The sequence below is a fragment of the Capra hircus genome, chromosome 1 (assembly GCF_001704415.2).
Source record: "Capra hircus breed San Clemente chromosome 1, ASM170441v1, whole genome shotgun sequence".
Lineage (NCBI taxonomy): Eukaryota > Metazoa > Chordata > Mammalia > Artiodactyla > Bovidae > Capra > Capra hircus.
Genome location: NC_030808.1, coordinates 148454681 through 148475744, shown reverse-complemented (window position 1 = coordinate 148475744; position 21064 = coordinate 148454681). Strand labels below are relative to the sequence as shown.

The 21064-nt window shown below is 44.3% G+C and overlaps 1 protein-coding gene across 5 annotated transcripts in view; it reads right to left on the bottom strand.

The window, feature by feature from the left end:
* DOPEY2 (dopey family member 2) overlaps positions 3146 to 21064 on the bottom strand; it is a 132140-nt gene continuing 114221 nt past the window's right edge. For 2 of the 5 annotated variants that reach the window (XM_018052710.1, XM_018052727.1), the window contains exons 28-37: positions 20377 to 20462; positions 20050 to 20159; positions 19760 to 19906; positions 18297 to 18358; positions 17655 to 17783; positions 8751 to 8887; positions 6946 to 7001; positions 6466 to 6627; positions 4562 to 4691; positions 3146 to 3706 (exon numbers count right to left, since the gene is read on the bottom strand). In XM_018052710.1, coding sequence (XP_017908199.1) covers positions 3452 to 3706; positions 4562 to 4691; positions 6466 to 6627; positions 6946 to 7001; positions 8751 to 8887; positions 17655 to 17783; positions 18297 to 18358; positions 19760 to 19906; positions 20050 to 20159; positions 20377 to 20462 — 1274 coding nt within the window. In that variant the 3' untranslated portion in view covers positions 3146 to 3451. Of the gene's footprint in view, positions 3707 to 4561; positions 4692 to 6465; positions 6628 to 6945; positions 7002 to 8750; positions 8888 to 17654; positions 17784 to 18296; positions 18359 to 19759; positions 19907 to 20049; positions 20160 to 20376; positions 20463 to 21064 lie in introns of those variants that run through there. The other 3 variants (XM_018052719.1, XM_018052737.1, XR_001918488.1) reach the window with 2 other exon arrangements.

Below are 21064 nucleotides of genomic sequence, written 5' to 3'. Positions count from 1 at the left end.
CCACACCTTGAGAGTTGGGAGCCACCCACTGTGCCGTGACCACAGGGTGGCCAGGTTTGGCAGGAAGCCCACTGAGCAGGGTGCCCTCAGAAGTAGTCTTCCTCACCTCGCCACTCAGCAGCAGCCCTCCTGGGGTTTTCCTGAACTCTTCTTGGCACTGGGCTTGAGGACATAGTGCTGTAGACCAAGACGAACATAGAGTCTGTTGACTTTGGAGAACTGGGTAACACTGCTTACCTCCTCCGCAGTTTAGGAAACAACCCAGACGACACAGCGCCACGCCCAACCCCAGAAAGCACCCCAGTGGTAACGACCGTGTTACCACGTGTTTTTCCCATACATATGGGCTCTGTTCTCACTGCATCGCTCTGCAGCTGCGTGTGTTCCAAACCCTGCTTTCTTAGAACAAGGGTTCCAGCTCATTGCTTGCCCCCAGAGCAGTGGCACTTTGGTCCTTGGGCTGGACACCTGGTTTACCTTCTAGGAGGAACTGAGTCAGAACAGTCATCTTCAAAGTGGGGTGGAGAAGAGGCTCCATGAGGAAGGAAGAAAAAAAAAACTGGTAATGTCGTTTTTCCTCATACTTAAACAAAAACAACAAATGCAGGGACTTCCCTGGCTGCCCAGGGATTAAGGTTCTATTCTTCCACTGCAGGGGCCACAGGTTTGATCCTTGGTCAGGGAGCTAAGATCCTACGTATCACGTGATGTGGCCAAAAAAAAAAAAAAAAATCTCCATTTTCTCTTTTATAAAATACACAATCTATGTGGATACTCAGGTCAATTAATGCAACACACAGGCTTGTAGATTCTGAGAGTGAGCACAAGCTTCGCTTTCGCTGGTGGGGGCTTCCCAGGTGGCACAGTGGTAAAGAATCCACTTGCCGGCGCAGGAGATCCAAGAGATGTGGGATCGATCCCTGGGACAGGAAGATCCCTGGAGTAGGAAATGGCAACCCACTCCAGTATTCTTGCCCGGAGAATTCCATGAACAGAGGAGCCTGGAGGGCTGCAGTCCATGGAGCTGCAGAGAGTCAGATATGACTGAACACACACACACACACGATTAAAACTATACAGACCACTGAAGCAACACGGGTGAGCCCAGAGACTGTCATACTTAGTGAAGTCAGATAAAGACATCATATGATATTGCTTATATGTGGTATTAAAAAAAAAGATACAAAGGAACTTATAAAGCAGAAACAGACTCATAGACTTAGAGAACAAACTTATGGTTACAGGTAGGGGCAAGGGTAAGGGTTGGGGGGAGGTACAGTTAGGGGTTGACATGTACACCCTGGTATATTTAAAATGGATAATCAACAAGGATCTATTGCGTAGCATGTGAAACTCTGCTCAATATTATGTAACAACCTAAATGGGAAAAGAATTGGAAAAAGAATAGATTCATGTATAACTGAATCACTTTGCTGTACACCTGAAATTAACACAACATTGTTAATAGTATGCTCCAATATAAAATAAAAAGTCAAAAAAATAAGACACAAAAGATCCAAAAAAAGTGGAAAAAAAATATAGATCACCAAGGGAACACAGAGAGGATTAGTTCCTACAACTCTGAGGGGTAATTACCATTGATAATTCCACTTTGTAGTTGAGAAAACTGAGGCACAAAGTATGCCCAGTCTAGCATGAGGGTAAAACTGAGTCCTCAAACTCATATCCTTCGAGTCAGTGATGCCATCCAACCATCTCATCCTCTGTTGTCCCCTTCTCCTTCTGCCTTCAATCTTTCCCAACATCAGGGTCTTTTCCAATGAGTTGCTCTTCACATCAGGTGGCCAAAGTATTGGAGCTTCAGCATCACATTTACAAGACTTCTTTTTTACTGTTTTATGCTAAACAGAGATGTATTATTAAATCCCTTTAAGATTTCTACTTGATAAAAAAGGATTAAATTACATATGGTATTGAGTTGTTTTAGACACTGGAGAGAGAAAAAAAGGAAAATCTAAGTACAGATACAAGAACTATCTTTCATAGCATAATAGCTACTGATGATATAAATAAGCTATTAGATTTGTTGTCAATTTTGGGGGGTGCCATACCATGTGGCATGTGAGATCTTAGTTCCTCCACCAGGAATCCAGACTGGGACTCTTGCATTGGGAACACTGAGTCTTTGCTGCTGGACCAACAGGGAAGTCCCTGAATGTAATTTTTAACACCTATTTGTATGACTACCCATACGTGATGGTGCTTTTTGACTCTTTTAGCCATTATGGAGGGAACCAAGTGGTTCTGTGTTCCCCACATCCTCTCTTGGGACCAGTGACACAAATTGCTTCTGTCCTGCTCACAAACTCATACATGGTTAGGATGTTACAAGAAACGAAACCAATAATGTTTGTCAAGTCCCCAAACACCTTTGTCTGGAGAAAGGATGTATCTGAGAGCCCACATCGGAGCAGTCAGCATCGTCTGACCTGGAAAGTGATGTCATGGAATGCCCTGGTGGCTGAAAAGGGAACATGAGACAGGCAGGTCTGGGAGGCAAGCCCGGAGCACAGGCAGAGAGCGTGCAAGACGGATGCCAAGTGGACTCTAAATAGGGAAGCTGGTGTAAGACAAAGAGGCTTGAAAAGAGTGAGACGGCACGTTGCCATCCCCCAGGAGTCTGTGCCGAGGAACCTAGGAATTATTTTCACGAACAGCGACGTCTGCAGAGGTACAGAGTTCCCAGAGAGGACAGAGGAATAAGGAAGAGTCCAGAGTGAATTTCCCCGACAGTAGTTTCAGGCATTAAAGCCTCTGTGACCATGATGATTGATTTATGTCAAGTGGAAAGTGCTGGTCAGGCACACTGCAGTGTATAACTGAGGTGACAGCTGTCGGAGGGTTGAAAACGGTGTATTTCTTATGCAGCAGAAGGTGCGAACACGTGATTTTAATGCGGCAAGAGTTAAATACACTGAGATTGTCTTCACACTCACACCTCTGCTGAATAGTCAAAGGTAACGGGCTATTAGTATTTTCAGAAAATAATGTATTTTCATTTTAAAATGTGGTACCAAAAGAAACACTTAAAAGGGGCACATGTATGAAAGGTTAAAAATAATATTCAACAAGTTAAAAATGTTTAGAGAAATGTGCTGACACATCTGCAACAAAAAAACCCAACTTTTCAATCTCTTCATGGTTTACTTTATATCGCAAATTTTGTGCCACCGTTAGATGATATATTAATTTCACTTCTTTACATACATTGAGGAAGAAACATAAAATCAGACCTAAATATATTACAAGGCATTTCAGGCAGGTGTTTTTTGTTGGCCACCAAAAAAAAAAAAAAAAAGATCTGAAATTTACTTTCGAAATTGAGATAGGCTTGTTTAGAACCACTATCCTGGCTCCTTTTCATTTTCAGCATATCCTGGCTTTTCTCAAGGTCTCAGTAAATGGCTTACACAAATTCTCTGGTCCAAGGTTAACATTCCAGATGTTCCAAAAAGTCATGTTCAACACATTCTTCCAGTTGTTTCAAGACCCTTGGGTTATCAGCGACAGGAAACTCCATGAGTGGAGGAGGGCCTTGGGTGTCGGCGGGCAGTCGACTCTGGGTTTTAAAAGCACAGTTTAGAGTCCCAAAGAAGGGCATCAGTTGCCTAACGCTGGAAAGAGAATGCTGGCGCAGCAGAGGGAACTCGCTCTTCATGCCGATCTCATCTGAGCTGCTGATTTCCTGCAGAAAACGACGACATGCTAATGGTTAGAGAGGCCCATGCAGGCGGTGAAAGCTAAGACACGAGTCCTCTAGGAAAACTCCCTGTCTGCTCTGAAGGCAGCAGCGTCAACTCGAATCCCATGTCCCCACTGCCGTCTTCCACCCGATATCGCTGTGAGCCATCCTGCTGGGGCCCCTGCCACCCCTCCTGCAGGCCCTTCTTCTGAGTCACGGAGGGACTCTGCGGGCACGTCTCCTTCTACAGCAGGGGTCCCCAACCTGTGGTCTATTCAGGAACAGGGCTGCAAAGCAGGAGGTGCGCAGTGGAACAAGATGAGATTACAGAGTAGACTGGACATTAGCAACACACTTCGGGGGTCCCTGTCTCCCATGACTCCCAGCTGGGACATCAGGTTGCAGGAAAACAAGCTCAGGGCTCCCAGTGATGCTGCATTATGGTGAATTGGATCATTATTTCATTATCACAATGTAACGATAAAAGAAATAAAGTGCACAATAAAGGTAATGAAACCACCCTGAAACCACACCCCCAACCCATCCCAGCTCCCTGGTCCGTGGAAAGAGTGCCTCCCACAAAACCACCTCCTGATGCTGAAGAAGTTGTGGACCGCTGTTCTGTAGGACTGTGTCCACCCAGGAGGCTTTGCCTCTTAACATCCGGGATGAGAAAGTGACATACAAACGCTAAGACAAAGATGAAATGTACAACCCTCTCCAAGTCTGAACACTTAAGAGGCATTTTGAACACTGTTCAAAGTCATTGAAATCAAATGGCATATGAAGTACTTCACTCACCCCAAGCCCGTCCCCCTCCACCACAAATACAAATTTTGTAAAAAGGAAAACAATTACCCCATATTTTAATTTTAGGAGTTCAAGAATCCTGACAGTGTGGGGCTTGCATGCTTGGTGATCCTCCTCTAAATCTGAGGAGAAGGCAGGGCTTTCTGTGTCCACTTCGGGAACAAATGCCCACCTGTAACTGGAGGAAGAGAATCCGAGGTCAGGCACGTGGGCTCAGAGCCCACCCAAAGGTTTTCAAATAGCTTCTCTGAGATGTAATTCACGTACCACACAGTTCACTCATTTAAAGTGTACTATTCAGGACCTTCCCTAGTGGTTCAGTGGCTAAGACTCCACGCTCCCAGTGTCGGGAATGTGGGTTCAATCCCTGGTAGGGGAACTAGATCCCACATGCTGCAACTTGAGAGTTCACACGCTGCAACTAAACACTTTGCGTGCTGCAACTAAGACCCAGGACAGCCCAAAATACAAATAAATAAAAAATAGACTGCACCATTCCATAGCTTTTGGTATATTCACAGAATTGTACCTCCACCACCATCCATCGTGATCAATTCCAGGATATTTCAGAACCCCAATAGCGTCGCTGCTCCCCTTAGTGCTCACCCCTCAATCCACTCCAATTATCCCTCAGTCTCATCCCTCAATCCACTCCTCAACCGAGGCCACCACTGAACCACTTTCTGCCTGTACAGGTCTTTTTTATTCTGGACATTTCACAAAAATCAAAATCATGGTTGTACATGATTACATTCCAACCAACGTACTACATGGCTGTTTGTACCTGGCTTCTCTCACTTAACCTACTATCGTCAAGGTGCGCCCACGCTGTACCACGTGCCGACACTTCCATCTCTTTGTGTTGTAGACTACTGCACTGTCTGGACACACCATATGTTATTTATCTGCTTGTCAATTGATGGACATTTAGGTTTTCTCTACTTTTTGCCTATTATGATTAGTGCTGCTATGCATATTCACGTACACTGGAACTCACTTAGAGGAAAAAAAAGAAACTTTCTTTTTTAGAGCAGTTTTAGGTTCATCCAAAATTGAGCAGCAAGTATGGAGGTTTCCCATCTGCCCCCTGCCCGCTCTCTGCTAGGCTGAGCCTCCCTGTCAACACTCCCACTGGAAGCGTACATCTGTTACAATCGATGAACTGACACTGACTCTCCATCATCACCCCAAGTCCAGAGTTAAGCTTAGGGTTCACTCTTGGAGCTGCATCTTCCATTGGCTTGGACAAGTGTGTAATGACACGTGTCCACAGTATGGTGGACACACAATCACACATAGTTATCTCACTGACCTGAAAATCCTGTGCCCTGCTTCCCTCTCCACTCCTGGGACACACTCATCTGTTTACTGTCTTTACAATTTTGTCCTTTAGATCATCATGTAGTTGAAAACATATGGTACGTAGCTGTTTCAGACTGGCTTCTTTCATTCTGTGTTTCTAACCATAAACATTTCTACACAATTCCTCTCTTTAGGGCGACAGGACAGAGAGAAGTGGCATCTGGGGCCAGGCATGAAATGAAACATACGAGCGGCTGTGTTAAGCCCACAGGAAATGTGAGCCAACAGGGGCAGAGTGAACCGGAGAGGGCGTGTTCCATTTAGTTAATTAAAAACAAAGAGACCAAAAAAAAAAAAAAAAAAGAAAATACACAAATGCAGTGAGGATCACCAGTGCAGGACTCTGTTTTATAAGCACCCAATAGCAAAACCCACTGAAACACACACGAACAGAAACCCATCCGTAAACACCACTGTGAGCCAAATTCACCAAACCACAGATGTTGCGAGTAATCTGAAACTGAGTATTCTGAGCAGGCTCCTCAGCCACTGGTAACCCACATGGTGTACAGGAAAGAACAAGTGAAAGTGCTGACGAGGAAAGAAAAGTCACCTCCTTCAAAGAGGACATGTGGTCTCCTATGACTTACATTTGAAATAACGGCATCTTGTCAGGTGGAAAAGAAAGTGCTGTGTCTAGGAATTTGCAAGCTGATAAATAGAGGACCAGCTCGCTCTGGGGTATCTCCCCCACCGACTGTCCGTTTCCATCAGAGGCTGCAACTTTCGTTCTGTTGATTTTGTTGCTGTTTCTATAAATTAACAAAGAAACTCTTGTTAGAAATTCATTCACAAAAAAAAAAAAAAAAAAAAAAAAAGAAATTCATTCACATCCACTGTAGTTCTTTTGCCTATGAAAGGTCCATAAGAAGGTTTTTTCCTTTTGAAAAATGGTCAGAATAGCTGGTTCCCTTCACAACTACTTCAGGAAAATGGTGTTTAGGATGAGCTAACCCTACATCATAAATTGATGTCCACAGTCTGGATCTAAAAAAAAAAAATCAAACCAAAAAAAATATAGTGATGTCCATTAACCTTCACATATGTGCACAGACTCATACACTACTTACCTCAATGATTCATTGTCCTTTTGCAGCTCTTCTTCAAGCTGTATGAATGCCTGAATCTTAAAAAAAAAAAAAAAAGTGAATTCAAGTTACTATTTGAGAGAGGTTAAATCTAGCTTAATGTCTACAATTTATATGTCCATAAAAAATAGCAAATAAAACAAAAGGAATCAAAAATACGAAAAGAAAACCTACAAAATGGGAAAAAAATATTTGCAAACCAAATACAGTAAGGGATAACATCCAAAATACTTAAAGAACTCATACAACTCAATAACGAAAAAGCAAAGAATCAAATAAAAAATGGGCAGAGGACTTGAATTGACATTTTTCCAAAGAAGATATAGGAATGGCCAACAGGCACATGAAAAGATGCTCAACATCACTAATCAGCAAGGAAACGCAAATCGAAACCACGATGAGACATCACCTCACACCCATTAGAACTGCTGTCATCCAACGGGCGAGGTTACAAATGTTGGTGAGGATATGGAGAAAAGGGAACCCTTGTGCACTGCTGGTGGGATTATAAACTGGTACAGTCACTGAGGAAAACAGCAGAACGGCTCCTCAAAACATTAAAAATAGAACTGCCGTATGCTCCACGAAACCCACTTCTGGGACTATGCTCCAAGAAATGAAAATATTCTCAAAGAGATATGTGCACCCCCATATTCAAGGCAGCATTATTTACCAGGCTGGCCAAAAAGTTCATTCAGCTTTTTCTGTGACGCTGGAAGAAACTGAATGAACTTTTTGGTCAACTCAATACAGTAGCCAAGACATGGAAACATCCTGAGTGTCTATCAACAAATAAATGGATTAAGAAACTGTCTCATATATATATATATATGAATATACACACATATATGTACACACACACACGTGTGTATACATACACACATACATGCATATGTATATATGTTTACACATATGCATATGTATATGCATACGTGTGTACCCACACATACATACATATGTATGTATGAGAATACACACACACAGTGGAATTATTCAGTATGAAAAGGAGGAATCTTGCCATTGGCACATCTGCAGTAATTTGGAAGGACTCTGAGGGCACTACACTATGTAAAATAAGGCAGAAGAGAAAGACAAATACTGTATGATCTCACTTATAAGGGGAAACTAAGAAACACAACAAAGCAAAACCAAACCAAACTCACAGAAGAGATCAGAGGAAGGGGGTGGGAGGAGGGAAAATTGAATGAAGGTGGGCAAAAGGTACAAACGTCGATTTAGGGATAATGCAGGATGTGACAACTGCAGTCAAAGCTGCTGTAAGTCACAGGTGAACGTAAAGAAAGTAAATCCTGGGTTGTCATCACAAGGAAAAAATTCTTTTCTTTTGGATCCGTATGAGATGATGGATGCTAACTGAATGTGATAAGGGTCTCATGATAATACTTCAGGCAAATCATCATGTGTTACACTTTAAACTTATATGCCGCTGCATGACACTTATATCTCATTAAAAGTGGGAAAAGCTCATTTTAAAAAACAGCAAATAGTGAGTTCTATGGCAGTCCAGTGGTTAAGACTTCAATGCTTTCACTGCTGGGTTCAATCTTTGGCTGGGGAAGTCAGATCCCAAAAGTCACGCGGGATGGCCAATTGAGAGGTCAACTATGATTAGAGGATAAAATATCTCTACTTAACCAAGAGCTGACCATGCACTTGATTGAAAATTTTACAGATCAAATTAGATATACACGAAAGGATACATTATTCCTGAAAATGCATTTTAAAAAGCTCCAATTTTACCTCAAAAATAAAGTATTTGCACTTACCAATTCAGAGACCATTATTGGCCACAGTGAAGTCAAATGTTGGGGAGATATTCTTAGCAGCAAAACTCTGAAAAAAAGAAACATCTGAGCAGCAACTGAGGATGTCTGTCCCACTCTGAGATTGTCTGTCAGGCGTTCTAAGGAAAGAAGATTTTCGAGATGTCACACAAATGAGGAGTTTGGAGCTTCTCACTAGACAAAGAGGAAAAACACAACTGCAATTGCTCTGAAATTTGACAACAACTGTAGGTGAGCTGGGTGTTGGGAGAATGGTATTGCTCTCCATGTTTGCCCACAGCCCTCTTCTTTGTGAGGCACAGCAGTTCATGGCCTTTGCTAAAGAAGTGAACCGAGGGTCTCTTATTCCCCTGCTACAGCTGAGTAGGAAGGAGGGCATCAACTTCTGGCTCAAGCCAGAAATCCACTGCATCGTCAATGAGCATGTAAATGATGTTGGTGTTTTTTTCTAATTCTTAATTTTTGGTCATGCTCTCTAGCTTGCGGGATCTTAGTTCCCTGACCCGGGGTCAGACCTGTGCCCCCTGCAGTAGAAGCAAGGAGTCCTAACCACTGGACCTCCAGGGAAGTCCTGTAAATGTTCTTCTAAGCATATGAAGTACCATATGTACAAACTGTAAGATCACACAGGTTGGTTGGCAGATGACACTGTATTTTGGGGGTGAGGAGTGACAAGTGAAGTGAGTAAATAAAAGAATTATTCAGTTAAGTTTAGATTTGATGACTATGACAAAAACTTCAATTCCTGCAGGAAAAAAAAAAGTTGAGTGAAACTCTCTAGTCCCTAAGTCTTCCCCATTTCTCCACTGAAATAATTGCTTATAGAATATGATTCTTCTCATAATTTAAGGTTTCTGAAGAATATGGCAAATTGCCATGGCAAACAGCTGAACTATGGTATGGTATGGTATGGTAATGCTGGTTAAGATTCACTGGAGTACATTAGTAATAAACTTCTCTTAAAATCATATAATATTCTTTCTTCCTGAGTATTTAAGCTATGTTAGACACTAAAAGCAAAAAGTTGATCTCTTATGGCTCCAGTACGAAAAGGTAGTATTTCAGACAACTATACCACATGGGAGAAAAGAAGAGCATCCTAAATGATGTAAAATGTTGACACATGTATATACATTCTATGTTCACTGCAATCCCTATAGCGACCACTGCAAAAAACTTTAAAGAGAGACACATCTCCAAACCCACTTTAAATACATCAAAATAGAATGCTGAAAAAATGTTCAAGTAACCTCAGGAAAATAGAAAAAGGTGAACGAAGGAATGAAAAACAAAGAACAAACAGAAAATAAATAAAAAGGCATAATATATCCTGCTGCTGCTGCTGCTAAGTCGCTTCAGTCGTGTCCAACTCTGTGCGGCCCCATAGATGGCAGCCCACCAGGCTCCGCCGTCCCTGGGATTCTCCAGGCAAGAACACTGGAGTGGGCTGCCATTTCCTTTTCCAAACCATGAAAGTGAAAAGTGAAAGTGAAGTCGCTCAGTCATGTCCAACTCCTAGTGACCCCATGGACTGCAGCCTACCAGGCTCCTCCATCCATAGGGTTTTCCAGGCAAGAGTACTGGGGTGGGGTGCCATTGCCTTCTCTGTAATATATCCTGACATGGCAGTAATTACATTAAAGGTAAACTGTCTAAATCCACTAGTTAAAAGAGAGAGATTGGTTGAATAGATTAAAGAAATGACCTACTTGTATGCTATCTTACACAAAACTCACTTCAAATATATTAGTAGGTTAAAGGTAAAAGGATGGGAAAAGACACACTGGGCAAACATTTTAAGAAAGCTGGAGTGGCACTATTAACATGGAATGGACTTCAGAGCAGAGCAAAGCACCAGGGTCAAAGATGGACACTGCAGAGTGAAAGGGCAGTTCAGCAGGAAGATATAACATTCCTAAATGCCTGTGTACCAAACCACAGAGGTCTAAATTACAAGAAGAAAGAACTACCAGAACTCAAAGAAAAATAACTTCTGACAACTGTAGCTGAGGTTCAAGATCCCTACCCCATGATGGATAGAAGCCTTAGGAAAAAAAACAGTCAAGTAAGGATATAGAAGAACCGAGCAATACCATCAGCCTGCAGGATCTAAAAACACTTGCAGAACACTCCACTCAACACAGCAGAATGCATCTCATTAACTGCTCGTGGAACATTCACCAAGACTGCTTAATGACCCATGACAAAATCTAACTTCAACAAATTTAAATTCTACAAAGAATGTTCTCTGACCACATGTGTGTGCTTAGTCACTCAATCGTGTTTGACTCTTTGTGACCCCATGGACTGTAGCCTGCCAGACTCCTCTGTCCATGAGGATTCTCCAGGCAAGATTCTCCAGGGTTGCCATGCCCTCCTCCAGGGGATCTTCCCAACCCAGGGATCAAACCCAGGTCTCCCGCATTGCAGGCGGATTCTTTACAGTCTGAGCCATCAGGGAAGCCCACTCTGACCATAATGGACTCAAACTGGAAATTAATTATAGAAGAACAACTGGAAACATTTGGAAATTAACAAACTTCTATTAATAAATAAGATATGGGCTGAAGAGGAGGCATCAAAGCAAATAAAACATATAAAGCAATGAATGAAAATTAAAAGATTATCAGATTTTGTGGGATATAGTTAAAGTAATGAGAAGGAAATGTATAGCACTAAATGCTCACATTATAAAAGAAAGCACTCAATTCTATAATTCAAGCCTCTATCTTACGAGACTTGAAGAAGGAAATGGCAACCTACTCCAGTATTCTTGCCTGGAGAATCCCATGGATAGAGGAGCCTGGCAGGCTACAGTCCATGGGGTCGCAAGAGTTGGACACGACTTATTGACTAAACCACCACCACCACCACCTAAAAGCAAGGACAAAGAAGGGCATGATAAAGGGCAGACATAAATGAAATTGCAAACAAAACAAATACACACAAAAAAATCAAACTAAAGTTTGGTAACTTGAAAAGAACAATAAAACTGATAAACTACTAGAAACACTAACCTCAAAAAAGAGAAGGTAAATTATCAATATCAGGAATGAAACAAAGGTTATCTCTATAGGCATCAAAAGGATAATGACACTTGAATTACTGTTTAAATGAGGATGCAAAATGGTACATCCACTCTGAAAAACAGTTTGGCAGTTTCATAGAGATTTTCTTAAGAGTTTCTTAGAGAGTTAGATGACAAAGGTCCATCTAGTCAAAGCTACGGTTTTTCCAGTGGTCATGTTTGGATGTGAGAGTTGGATTATAAAGAAAGCTGAGCACGGAAGAATCGATGCTTTTGAACTGTGGTGTTGGAGAAGACTCTTCAGAGTTCCTTGGACTGCAAGGACATCCAACCAGTCTATCCTAAAGGAAACCAGTCCTGAATATTCATTGGAAGGCCTGATGCTGAAGCTGAAACTCCAATACTTTGGCTACCTGATTCAAAGAACTGACTCATTTGAAAAGACCCTGATGCTGGGAAAGACTGAAGGTGGGAGGAGAAGGGGATGACAGAGGATGAGATGGCTGGATGGCATCACCAACTTAATGGACATGAGTTTGAGTAAGCTCCGGGAGTTGGTGAGGGACAGGGAGGCCTGGTGTGCTGTAGTCCATGGGGTCACAAAGAGTCAAACACGACTGAGCGACTGAACTGAACTAGAGAGTTAAACACACATTTACCACAGGACCCTGTAATCAAACCCTTGTGTAGAGAAATGACAATTTACAACCACACAAAAATGGTACATGCATGCTTATCATAGAGGCTTTATTTCTAATAACCCCAAACTAGAACACCACAAATGTCCTCCAGTTAAATGGATAAATGAACTGTGAAACATCCATAAAATGCAGTATTATTACTCATTAAAAAAGAGCAAACCCTGATACACCCATGAACCTACTTGCCTCTGGATGGATCTCAGAGGCATTGTACTGAATGAAAAAGCTGTTCTCAAAAGGGGACATGCTGCACGATTCTATTTATACAATATTCTCAAAGTGACAAATGAAAGTGATGGAGAACAGGTGAGCGGTTTCCAAGGGTCAGGGCTGGGTAGAGGGTGTGCCTCTATAAAGAAGTGAGTGGCTTGATGCTGGGAAAGATCGAAGGCAGGAGGAGAAAGGGACCACAGAGGATGAGATGGTTGTATGGCGTCACCAACTCAGTGGACATGAGTTTGGGTAAACTCCAGGAGTTGGTGATGGACAGGGAGGCCTGGCGTGCTGCAGTTCATGAGGTCGCAAAGAGTCAGACACAACTGAGCGACTGACCTGAAATGAGTGGCTTGAGGGCATCGCTTAGTGGTGAGGGAAGAGTTCTATGTCCTAGCTGTGGTGCTGTCCACAAGAATTTGTAGAGGAGATTCATTCACAGAACTGGACATACACACAAACATATACAAGAAGAATGCATTGTAGAAACTGGTGAGATCTGAACAAGTCTCTAGTTGAGTTGCGGTAATATTCCCATGTCAATTTTCGGTCTTGATGAGGGACTATGCTTATGTGAGATGTTACCATGGGGAAAGCTGAACAAATGGTACCCAGGAACACTAGGTACTATTGGTGCAACTTCTTGTGAGTCTTAATCTATTTAAAGAAAAAACAGATTTTAAAACAGTGGTTTGTACAAATAGGGCATATTTTGTATTGATACTTCAAATAAAAATTAAACTCATGAGATTATTCTTCAGTCCAGATGATCTATTTTAGAATCTCTAATACGCCTTTCTTAGCTGAGTGGTAAACCTTACAGGCTTAAGGAGTCCTTGTGAGCAGACAGCCCTGAGCCAGAACCGTGCACCACTGTCAAGGTTGCGGAATCGCGTTTTAGGCTGGCCAGGTAATCTCGCTGAGCCCACTTCCTATTTGTGAAACTCACCTGCCTCAAAGGGTGCTGCCTGAAGACCACAGCCTACTGTTGGGAGCCAGAGAGCTCAGACTCCAGTCCAGGTTTTGCCAGGTAGTGGCAATACAACTTCACAGAGGTGCTGATCCCTCTGAGCATCGGTATCCTGATGTGAAAATGGAGCTAATACGGGACAACGAGGGAGACTTAAAAGATGGGAGGGACTTCAGGAGACCTGGAAGGAGCCGCCCTCATCAGTTAGAGGGCACGGAGTGTTGCCTTGGGGTCTTTCTGATCCCTTCGTCAGGGGCCTTTCTAAGGGGTGATGACTGTCTTCCTTTAATTCTAGACAAGCAGCATTTGGTCATCCTTCCCATTAAAAATAATAATTGCTTTGAGCTCATTTACAGATTCTTCTGAGGTCAATGTAAAATTTATGTCATGAGGAGCCAAGATATACGGCGTTATTTAGCTCCACACTCCATGCACAACGATCGCCCTCACCCAGGGCTGCTTGATGGTGGTCAGTCAGGGGGAAAGGACCCCAGAGGGGACTCCAGAGGAGAAACACCAGGCCTTCCCTATTCCTGCCTCTTCTGATCAGGCCTTGACTATCCACCATACTGTGCGATTATTTAGAACCTTCTGGATCGTCTACTCCCTTGACCTCAGGGCTCCAGAGGCTATTCAGTGACCCAAGACTGTCAGAGAATACTCTGAAACCCACCACTCCAGCACCGCCAGAGAGTTCCACTCTATTTTTTCAAACAGGTAGTATTTAATAAAAAAAAAAAAACAAAAACACCCTTGAATTATCCAAAGTGGAGGGTATTTATTTGGAGAAACTCTTTCTCCAAGGGCTCCCAAACCATTTCCTACTTAAAGTCAGCATGAAGGTGACCTTCATATACAGATAAGAAAGTAAAAGTGAAGTCGCTCAGTCGTGTCCAACTCTTTGAGACCCCATGGACTGTAGCCCACCAGGCTTCTCCATCCATGGGATTTTCCAGGCAAGAGTACCGGAGCAGGTTGCCATTTTGCTTCTCCAGGGAAATCTTCCCGACCCAGGGATCGAACCCGGGTCTCCTGCATTGTAGGCAGACGCTTTACCCTCTGAGCCACCAGGGAAGCCCCATATACATATACGCCATATATAAAAGTACCATATATAATGTATATACTATTCTGTGGCCCCTACTTCCCTCCTCCTCTCATGATCTCTCAGAAATGAAATGTTTACATCCTGCTGTGGTCAGACCCTCCAGGCCGCTGGTTAAGGAAGGCCACTGTCTGTGTTCTTGTTCTGCACACTGAACAGTGTCTCTTCAGCCCTCTGGGGCTCAGCCCAGGGTTTAGGAGAGCGTCTGATGGGAGAGAAGGTGGGCTGCCCAGTGCACTGGCCCCTGCGCTCTGCTTCTGGGACAGGGGGCTTGACGCTGCCCTTTCAGGCCCCTGTCCCGTGGCCAGGTGTGTAAAGCACCATCCCAGATGCTGCCCATGAACCACAGGAAATGGGGTTCCTGCCATTCTTCCTCCCTCCCAAATCCTGTAAGGATGCCACAAAATTCAGCTCTGACTGCTCTGAGCTGAAGGCTTTGGGGGGCTGCCATCATCTTCATGGGCATTCCTGGTCACCCTCTGATCTCATCAGCCTGTTAGTACTTCGAGTAAGGACATGTCCTATCTGAATATCCGCTTTCACACATCGTAGGCATTCAGGATGTTACCGCATGAACATCTCCAGGATGCGCTTGACACTGCGGATGTTATGTCAGCTGAAGTATAAAATGGTATTTTTTATTATTGCCAGTGTAAAACACTATCATAGTTAATACCTGGGAAAGCTGTTAATGTTTTGGTCTAAAATCATTAAGACCTTTCAAATGGTTAATCAAGAAGGGACGTGGGCTGAGAACTAGTAGTACTAATATTTAGGGAAAGCATATACTTCGTGAACTGACAGATATTTATACGAAATTTTTTTAGGAAGGCAGCGTTAAGAGACCTATTGCATAATTCTACGTGGAACAACCTGAATACCCTTCCACTGGTGACCAGGCAAACAACTCACAGAATGGAACACTGTAGAGAAACAAACAAAAAGGAGTAACTCTGGGTAAGTGCAACAGCATGAATGACTCTCAAACACAAAGGAAGCCAGACTCAAAGGCTCTACACTGTCTAATCACATTCACATTTATAAGACATTCTGGGAAAAGTGAAACTATGTGAGCAGAAAGCAGATTTAGTGGTTGATGGGGTCAGGGGAGGAGATGACTTCTGAGCGGCAAGAGCGAACTTTCAGGGGTGATGGAAATGTTCTGTATTTTGACTGTAGTGGTGACTACATGACTGTGTGTTTATCAAAATTCACAGAACTGTACAGCCAGAAGGGTGACTTCTACTGTATGTAAGGTGTCAGTCACTCAGCCTTTCTGACTCTGAGCGACCCCATAGACTGTAGCCGACCAGGCTCCTCTGTCGATGGAATTCTCCAGGAAAGAATACTGGAGTGGGTAGCCATTCCATTCTCTGGAGGATCTTCTGGACTGAGGGACTGACCCTGGGCCTCCTGCACTGCAGGTGGATTTTTACAATCTGAGCCACTAGGGGAAGTCATCTTTACTGTATGTAAATTATACCTTAATAAACTTGACCCTGCCCCCAAATGACTGACATCATCATAGGTTTAGTACTTATAAAACTGTTTTTACACTAGTACTCATGATATTTAACATGATCTTGAAAGATTTTTTTTTGCTTCATTATATCTTGTTTAGGCTATAAGTCTTAAGAAAAACACATTTCTATTTGAGAATTCTTTCATATCTTGGAGGAGGGTGAATTAGAATGTTCATCTTAACATTTCATGAGGAGGGGAAAAAAAAACCCCTTCAAAGTCATGTGTAATATCCACATTCATTTTTTTAAAAGGATTTTTGATGTTGACTGTTTTTAAAGTCTTTATTGAGTCTCTTGGGCTTCCCAGGTGGCTCAGTAGGTAAAGAACCTGCCTGCAATGCAGGAGACGCCGGAGATGTGGGATTAATTCCTGGGTTAGGAAGATCCCCAGGAGGAGGGCATGGCAACCCACTCCAGTATTCTTGCCTGGAGAATCCCCGAGGACAAAGGAGCCTGCTGGGCTGCAGTCCATGGGGTCGCAGAGAGTCGGACACACCTGAAGCAACTGAGCACAGCACAGCGTTGAATTTGTTCCAGTATTGCTTCTGCTTAAGTTTCGTTTTTTTGGCCTGGAGAGATGTGGGATCTTAGTTCCCCCACCAGGGACTGAACCCTCACCCCCTGCACTGGAAGGTGAAGTCTTCACCAATGGACCACAAGGGAAGCCCCAATCATTCATTTTTGAGGCAGATAAAGGATACTGATAGGGTGAAGGAGAGAAAAAAAACTGCTAAGGAAAAAAGGCACTCCTCCACAGTCTTGCTCCTTCACTAGCCTCCGTTAGGCTACACCCTCTGAGTATTTGAACTGCACGAGGGATTGAGCAGGGGACAGTGCCGAAGAAGCATGGCCAGACTTTAAACAATGACCCAATGAAGACCAACAGCATTATGCTGCTAAGTCGCTTCAGTCATGTCCGACTCCGTGCGACCCCATAGACGGCAGCCCACCAGGCTCCCCCATCCCTGGGATTCTCCAGGCAAGAACACTAGAGTGGGCTGCCATTTCTTGCTCCAGTGCATGAAAGTGAAAAGTGAAAGTGAAGTCGCTCAGTCATGCCTGACTCTAGTGACCCCATGGACTGCAGCCCACCAGGCTCCTCCATCCATGGGATTTTTCAGGCAAAAGTACTGGAGTGGGGTGCCATTGCCTCCTCTGAACAGCATTATAGTAGCTGATTTCTAAAACAAAGTTCCCGATTTGCCAAAGTCCTTCTACGATCGCCCCTGCGGCACGCTCGTCTAACGCTGGCCCATTCTGCCAGCACATGCTGTGGGCCCCTCTGGTCTCCAGCCTGGGCCCGTCTGTGAGGGGAGGGGGTTTGGGGGAAGGGTGGGCCTTCTTACCTTGGATTAGAGGAAGGTAAAGGTGGTACTGATCAAGTTCTCCACTGAAGACAGCGAAAGCCTGGCGCTTTAGCAGCATGGCTTTCTGCTCAAAACTGGAGAACAGCTTTAAAGAACTGCTCTGCATGTCTGGAATAAATACAGCAAATAAGTTTCACTTAGTGAGAAACCCACAATGAGAGGTAAGTGATGAGAAGTTCACACAAGTGTTCATTCCTATCTTCCCTGGTGGAATATGGTCTTGATTAAGGGCATGTAGCTATTATCCAAATATTTAAAATTTATAGAAGTATTTATTTCTTGAGTGATACTTAATGATAGGGTATTTGAAGACAATATGTGGTATAGGAAAGTACTCCTAACAAATTATGGTCACCTTATCATTGCTTTCAAAAGTATTTTCTCCACTATAAAAATGCAAAAATGGTGGTTAAGAGGCATTCTTGTCAACTAACTGGAACTAGGAAGGTTCATTCATGGAGTCCCGGCAAATCCTATGCACCACATTATAGTTTGTGGCTAAAATTGCACCATAAAATGTTTGAGTCACATTCTGAAATACGTGGTAAAAGCTCATTATGACCAAAAGGCATCGGTCCTTTAAAGTATGACTTATGTGCCCATTAACACAGAAAAACTTACTCATTAGATCTTTAAACATTGTTTTCTCATGAGTCAGAAGATGGTCAATAATGGACTTCCAACTGGATATTTAAAAAAAAAAAGCAAAGTTAAATATGCAAAGGGTGACAGCCCAATCAAAAATATCAAAGAAAAACAACATGTCCCTTTAAGATTAAAAACTGCTTTCTGAAAAGTTAGTGAAAGGGATGAATTAGGAGAAACTAAGCAGAAGCTCTTCATTTATAACCTTAATATAGGGAGTAAATAACATACGAAGTAATGAATAATTCCCAGACCACCATAAAAGAAAGCATTTGTGTCAAAGTCCTTTGGCTTGTACAAAAAAAAGAAAGTCGCTCAGTTGTGTGAGCTCCTTTGTCCATGGAATTCTCCAGGCAAGAATACTGGAGTGGGTTGTCATTCCCTTCTCCAGGGGATCTTTCCAACCCAGGGATCGAACCTGGGTCTCCTTCACTGCAGGCGGAATCCTCTACCATCTCAATCAAAAGGCTTTTGCAAGGGTTGCCCTTAAATGTATTTGCACAGATGAAGTCCATACACTTGTACTGAGGAAGAGCAGTGGGGGTCCCGAAGACAAATACCACTAGTTTTCATCAGAGCCTCCCACAATGCAACAGGATTACAGGATGAAAGTCGCTCAGTCGTGTCCAGCTCTTCGAGACCCCAGGGACTATACAGTCCATAGGATTCTTCAGGCCAGAATACTGGAGTGAGTGGCCGTTCCCTTCTCCAGGGGATCTTCCCAACCCAGGGATTGAACCCAGGTCTCTGGTATTGCAGGCGGATTCTTTACCAGCTGAGCCACCAGGGAAGCCCAAGAATACTGGAGTGGGTAGCCTGTCCCTTCTCCAATGGATCTGACCGACCCAGGGTGAAAGCCAAGGTCAAAGAAGCTGACCAGTCTCTACCTTGACCCCTGATGTTAATGAAGACATGTTCAGCCAAGCCACTGGCAGACTTACAAGTGGTTCTGCTGACCTCCGAGTAGAAAGCGCAGTCAGTTCAGCCTGATTCTACGCATCTCTGCTGCCCGCGCAGAGCCTGGTGGCTGCATGGTCTCAGCGAGGACTCGTGGAGCCCAGAAGTGGGGGGAGGGACCCCGGAGGGTCACCACAGAGCCCTGACGTCTCAGTGCTGGTCCAGCATCTTGTGATTACAAGACAGAGCAGCACTAGGCCAAGTACCGCTGGAACCCCTTGTTATGCTCTTTAGGAATAATAACAATTCTTCTCTTGATTATTAAAAAAAAAAAAGGGGGGGGGGCACCAGTGTCATTTCAAAAGACTTCAATTCCTTCCCCGGAAATACACCGTTAACCTGTGAGGGATGTCCTAAGATTTGGGATGATAATAGCTAGCTCTGCTCGCCATTTCAGGAATGGGAACTAAGTATAGAAACCCACACACTTTGCCACTTGATGGTTCCCGGCCCGTTTTTTAAATCAGGATGGCGTTTCTTACTGCACACAAGACGTGTCCATCTGGAAGAAGGCCGGATCCAAGAATAACTCCAGGGCTTCTTTCTTCCAGGCTCGTTTGGTATAGGCGTAACCGCTCAGAGAACTCAGCAGCTGGGCGCCCGCCCGGAAGCTGGGGGCGTTATAGGCGCTGCAAGGGGGTGGGAAGGGTAAAGGGTCAAGGTCAGAGGCCGTGAGAGGAGCCCTGTTGGATGCATTTCCCATTAGCCATCTTCCCACACCTGGGCAGGAGTGGCTGGGTTTGGGGGGGTTACAGAGGTGCGGCGGCCATACCTGTGATTGCGCAGGTAAGGAAAAACATAGTGGAGCAAACGTGAGATCAAGGGCACCGCTTTCTCCTTCTCGTCACTTCGGTAAACCATGTCCAGGAGCGACGCCAGGACCTAGGAGAACCAGAATTGGAAAACAGGACTCTCCTAAAGGAAGTGGCAATGTGGGCACATAGCCTAGCAGGACAAGCCCACGGGGCAGCCGGAGGCCCAGGCTGGCTTACCAGCTCAGCCGGGATGGTGCAGCCTGAGCCCCCAGTCTCTAAGAATGGACGCGCCCCCGTGAAGCCTCATTCCCCTGACGGGGATGACGAGGCAGACACGTACTTACCTCTGCCAGGAGGGACAAGGCCTGCACGCTATACACCGAGGGTGCAGAGGCGGACACCATCGCTGAGGTGGCCGCGGCAGCATCTGCTGAGAGAGGCATTTGTGTTTTAACCGTGACAGATGGGGGATGTGCCCGCTGGCCCAGTGGTTAGGATGCTGCGATCTCACTGTTGGGGCCAGGGGTCACTCCCTGGTCAGGGAGCTAAGATCTCGCAGGCTGAACAGCCAAAAAAAAAAAAACAACAACAACAACCTCAAGATGGACTGGTCACCATTGATGCCCCGAAAGCATCACGTGAACGTGAGTCACGCGTCTCCACCTTTCATGCCGATCACGCGTGTAAGCATGAGTCACATAGTCTTCTCTTCTCACGTGTTCAGTTTCAGCAACTGAGAACCTTTGTTTAGCACCAGCTCACCATCTTCCTCCCTGCTTCTCTTCCCATCATCATTCTTGCAACTTCAACATCGCCTCGGGCGGTGCCTCGGCCACCCTGGCCTCTGAGCCGCTCTTTTCAGCGACCTTTTTATTTTGCTGCAGCTCAGCCAGCCACTGTCACCCTCACACACGTGGTCGCGCCAGTTTCCCAAATCTCCATCTCTGGCCTCCTGTCGTGACCGTGTCTTATTCCACCTGCTCACTTCTTCTTAGAATGCTGCTATGACAGCTTCCTCCAGCCCCTGCAATT